Source organism: Seriola lalandi, unplaced genomic scaffold (genome assembly GCF_002814215.2).
Source record: "Seriola lalandi dorsalis isolate HSWRI2012SDOR001 ecotype SW California unplaced genomic scaffold, Sedor1 jcf7180002053478, whole genome shotgun sequence".
Lineage (NCBI taxonomy): Eukaryota > Metazoa > Chordata > Actinopteri > Carangiformes > Carangidae > Seriola > Seriola lalandi.
The window spans coordinates 12200-17530 of record NW_019524031.1 but is presented as its reverse complement, the minus strand read 5'-3'; the positions used below and the strand labels follow the sequence as shown (position 1 = coordinate 17530).

General features: G+C 44.9%; 1 protein-coding gene across 1 annotated transcript in view; it reads left to right on the top strand.

Moving 5' to 3' along the window:
* The window catches only part of LOC111651182 (histone-lysine N-methyltransferase 2C-like), a 56197-nt gene extending 52193 nt beyond the window's left edge, over window positions 1-4004 (top strand). Inside the window, exons 65-71 of the mRNA XM_087172616.1 lie at window positions 141-277; window positions 375-502; window positions 888-1089; window positions 1173-1289; window positions 1441-1514; window positions 1605-1713; window positions 2741-4004. Of these exons, the coding sequence (XP_087028742.1) occupies window positions 141-277; window positions 375-502; window positions 888-1089; window positions 1173-1289; window positions 1441-1514; window positions 1605-1713; window positions 2741-2833 (860 nt within the window). The 3' untranslated portion in view covers window positions 2834-4004. The remainder of the gene's footprint in view (window positions 1-140; window positions 278-374; window positions 503-887; window positions 1090-1172; window positions 1290-1440; window positions 1515-1604; window positions 1714-2740) is intronic.
* Window positions 4005-5331: the final 1327 nt, after the last annotated feature.

Genomic DNA, 5331 nt, shown 5'->3' with positions numbered 1-5331 from the left:
ACAGTTAAATTAAATGTATGCACCTATCAGAATAGAATATCTACAAGTCCATGTAGATCCAGGTCACATGATGACGACATGTGGTGTTTAAATACAGTACTGGAGTGTTAGATTTCATCTGTCTCTCTGTCTGTCTTCAGCTGTGTGGGACCAGATACTGGAACCAGTATCACAGATGAGATCCTCCAGTGGGACTCTGAAGCTCTTCCCAGTTTACCTGAAAGGAGAAGATCTGTTCGGTCTGACCTCATCTGCAGTGACCAGGATCATTGAGTCTGTATGTAACACACACACACACACACACGTTCAGATACTAAATCCAGACTTAGACTGACTGTGTGTGTGTGTGTGTGTGTGTGTGTGTGTGTGTGTAGTTGCCAGGTGTGGAGGCCTGTGAGCGTTACACCTTTCGTTACGGCAGGAACCCTCTCATGGAGTGGCCTCTGGCCTTCAACCCGTCAGGCTCGGCCCGCTCTGAACCCAAAGCCTATCAGGCCAAGAGGTAATCTCCCCGATCAGTCCATTGATCCATCAGCTGGCTTGTGACCAATTATTTGTGACTTTCTGTCCTTGATATCCTGTGATGATGTCGTGTCTGTGTTGTACCTGGTCAAAGGTTTTGAGGTGAACACGAGTGAAATCCCAAAACACCTTTTAAGTTAAGATTTCCCTTAAATAAAAACACCTTAAGTCTTCTTCTCAAGGTTCCACCTGGAACCACTGAGGAAAGACCAACGACCAAACCACCGCTGTGTGTTGGTTCAGTTGTCATGACAACTGACTGACAGGTCATAGTAACACTGATACATTTGACAAAGAAATAGCTGGAGAAACAGCTGTAGATCCAAGTTAGAGGTGATCTGGATCAGACTCTCTCTCTCTGGCAGACCGAACCTGCTGACCAGCATCGCTGCCAGGTGCCAGGGCTCGGTGGGCTCCATCGTGGGCCTCGTCCCCGGCGTCATCTCTCTGTCTCCAGGTGAGTCTGTGGCGGGAGCTCACCAGGGACGCCACTCCAAGTCCTCGCAGTACCGACGCATGAAGGCCGAGTGGAAGAGCAACGTGTACCTGGCCCGCTCCCGCATCCAGGTGAGACACCTGCACCACAGGCTGAACACAGGTACTGACTGATGGACAGGTCACTGACTGTGCGTGTGCGTGTGTGCGTGCAGGGTCTGGGTCTGTACGCTGCCAGAGACATTGAGAAATGCACCATGGTCATCGAGTACATCGGCACCATCATCAGGAGTGAAGTGGCCAATCGCAAGGAGAGGCTGTACGAGTCACAGGTAACACACACACACACACACACACACTTTGCAACAAAACATCAGAAATAACAGCAGATACAGAAAAGAGAACCTGAAACACAATATACTTGTGTGTGTGTGTGTGTGTGTGTGTGTGTGTGTGCGTGTGTGTGTGTGTGTGTGTGTGTAGAACCGTGGTGTGTACATGTTTCGGATCGACAACGACTACGTGATCGACGCCACCATCACTGGAGGACCTGCCAGGTGAGTCCAGCTCAGACCGGTTTGGTTCTTGTTGATTATCTATGGATCAGTGTTCTGGAGATGAACCCTCCCTCTGTCTGTGATTGACAGGTACATCAACCACTCCTGTGCTCCCAACTGCATCACAGAGGTGGTGTCTGTGGAGAAGGAGAACAAGATCATCATCAGCTCCTGCAGACGCATCCAGAGAGGAGAAGAGGTACAACACTGAAACAGTGATCAGTCAGTCAGTCAGTCAGTCAGTCAGTCAGTCAGTCAGTCAGTCAGTCAGTCAGTCACAGCAGAACAAGGACTCCTGTCTCCAGCTGTTAGCAGGCTAGCTGTCTAACTGCTAACATGGTCTGGTTGTTAATTAAACTGTAGAAGCTGATAGACTACATTCACACGGCGAGGGTGAAGCCTCAAACTCTTAAATGTCTGAATGAATCCTGTAAGTCGTTGTTGTTTATTTCACTTTCCTTTGACCAGATCGATAAGATAAATTTTACAGATGTTGAAGGTAAAGACACTGGAAACACTGAAGCTAATGCTAGGCTAGCAAACATGAAGTTGACAATTAACATAAATGTCAATGTTGGTGCTGCTAAAGTTGTCAGATGACACATGAATCCACTGGTTAAACATGAACTAATGTCTGATTTCATAATCAACCTGCATCAATGATACAGTCACATGACAGAGGAGCATCACTGCTAACTTCACCAGGTGAAGAGCTAGCAGGGCAGCTAATGCTACATGGCTAGCTTGATGCCATCCAGTGTTTCACTTCCAGACTGAACTAAACGTGTCTGAGCTCTGTGTTGATGTTTCAGAATGAATTAATTTCTCTCCTGTATCACGCAGCTCTGTCAAACTGTAGCTAAGAAGTGGTTGATGCTAACGTTAGCTGTGGCTAATGGGTTATCACATATGTGGTTTTACCTTGAAATAAGAGTCGATGTCTCGCTAGAATTTCATCATCCATCATCTTTTCTGTTGCTCATCGATCGTGAAGCATCAAAAGAAACGATCCGTCAGAGTCTCAGTGTTTATATTAATATATTTATATGAAATTACATCATCATCATCCTTCAGTGACAGTCTGAGCGTGACGTCAGAGGAAAATGGTCGCCGTGTGAATATAGTCAATAAGTCACAGTGAAGCAGGATTCACCTCTACAGTCAGTACACTGATCTCTCTCTCTCTCTCTCTCTCTCTCTCTCTCTCTCTCTGCCCCCCCCCCCAGCTGTCCTATGACTATAAGTTTGACCTGGAAGACGATCAACATAAGATTCCGTGTCACTGTGGAGCCGTCAACTGTCGCAAATGGATGAACTGAAAAAACACACACACACACACACACACACACACACACACACACAGGCAGCTCTCTCTCTCTCTCATCTCGGTGCTGAAGCTGGATGTCGATCGCCCACTTGTCTGTGGGCAGGGCTCGACTTCATATCAGAAATGAATCTAATAATAAAACTGATTGATCCAGGTTTGATCAGAGAGATAATGTTTGGGTTTGACAGGTGAGGGGGCGGGTTATATATCAGGGTGGGCGGGGACAAATATGGTCAGGTGAGTGATTGGCAGGTGAGGGGGCGGGGCTAATGAAGAGGCTGGTCCTCTGTGTGTATATTGAGTGTAAATGAAGCACAGATGTAAATGTGAGTGTAAACGCCACTGAAATAACGACCGCCGTCAAAGGGACGTTTATTAATGAACTTGCACTAAAACAGAAAACTAAAAAAAACAGATTTCCAGAGAAACATACTTGATTCCATGAGTCGCTTTCTTCCTCCTCCTCCCCCTCCTCTCCCTCCTCTCCCTGCGTTTTGTTAATTTCCTGTAAAATAAGAGATTTTTTTCTTTTTGTATTTATTACTGAATGAAGCTATTTTCTAAATCCATGATGAGTTCAAGGTCTGGAGTCACAGTGTGTAAATATCTGTACCATAAATTAAGGAAACAGAAAGTTTAGAAATCACTCCACCGAGAACTACCTGAACATCCTCATCCTCACCTTCATCACCTGCCGATCAGAGCGCTCTGCTGTTTGCGTTTTAAATAAAGTTTCACTTTTTCTGTTTCCTGTCCCTGGCGGAGGCGCTGCGTTCTGATTGGACAAAGACTGTGAACAGTCGGGCAGGTTTCACTGCGGCCTTCATCTGACTTCAGTTTCTTTGTTTTTCTGGTTGCAGGCGTCTGTGTGCAGATTTTTATTTTGTTTGTTTGTTTGTTTGTTTGTTTGTTTGTTTTCTCCGTGGCGTCACTTTGTGTTGTGGAGTTCAGTCCTGCTGCCGTGTACATATGAGGTTTTATCAGGACGTGTACAGATAGACGACATGAAGCCTTGTATTTGTTTTTGTTTTTTATTATTGGACGTAAACAGAGTGTGATGATGATGATGATGATGATGATGTTTGTTTGTTTTTGGGATAAATGTGGAATCTGATTTAGAATCATTTACAGAAAATAAAATATTTTACATCTTGAACAAACAACATGGCAGCTCTTCATTATTACTGTGTGTGTGTGTGTGTGTGAGATCCAGTGTTACTGTTTGTAACTCTCCTGCAGCTGTACACACTTCATGCTAATGCTGCTTCAGAATAAAACACTTCAACTCGCTTTTATTGTGAAGTGACCACAGGAAACCATGTACGCGATCAAAAGTATGTCTAAGAGAAAAGAACTTCACCAAACTGTGACCCTGAAGTTACAGGTGCAAATTTTGGCCCTGAATCTGACTGGACAATGACAGTCCAATCAGAGAGCAGGTGTGCCTGTGAAACATCATCACAGACGTCAGCTGTTCACAGGTGTTTCACAGCTACAAACTGGAATTATTTGTGAACATCACTTTACAAAGTCAAACTCTTTTTGACCCTACTTTGAGCCCATAGATGTAATTTCACATCTCACCACAGGGGGGCCTCATGTCGAGTCAAAGGGATGATGTGGATATAAATAAATGAGGAAGTGATGAGTCAGTCAGTTGAGAGCAGCGAGCAGAACGGGAGGAACTGTGAGTGTTAACAACATTATTTTTATCCAGGCATCTAAAAGATCTACAATTAAACAGTGAAAATAGTTTTAACCTGCATGAAAGTGAAGAAACACTGCCGCTCAGCAGAGGAATAATCACAACAGACTGCTGTCTGCTGGATTCCACTTATGTACAAGCTGTGGCATGTACAGGAAGCATTACTCACACGTTACAGTCCTTATCTCTCTTTAGTAAAAGTTTTACACCTGTTCTTGAAAACCAGTCATTTATGTGAAGGTAAAAATGTGCCTGAAAGGGTCAAAGGTCAACAGTTTTCAGGGTCCTCGTCTGTGAGTCAGTTTGAGACGTTCTTCAGCTCAGCAGCTTCTCTTCTGTTTGTTCCTGTGTACGCTGATGTTTATGGAGCGTTCTAGATAGAACATAAGGTTCATGTCAACAGGTACTGAGGTAGGCGGGGCTTAGAGAACTGTCAGGTCTGTAATGTTGGCGGGGGGGGGGGGGTTAGGGTTATTAGGTTAGATTAGGTTATTTTTAAAATAACTGATGCTTCATTTCAGAGGACTGAACCAAATGGAGACAGAGAAAGTTACAGCTCTCTCTCTCGTGTAAAACTTTCTCAGCTTTTGCAGAATGATGATTTCTAATGAACGACAATAAGACGATGGAAACCTGGCTTTCTCGTTTCAGGTGAGCAGAGGCGACAGTACACTGATCCCCCTCCCCTTCCCTGAAGTCCTGGTTTACCTGTCAGACCAGAGATGATGAATGATGTGGAGGAAGACGAGGACGGAGCAGAGTCTCCAGTCCCCAGCTGTCTGTCT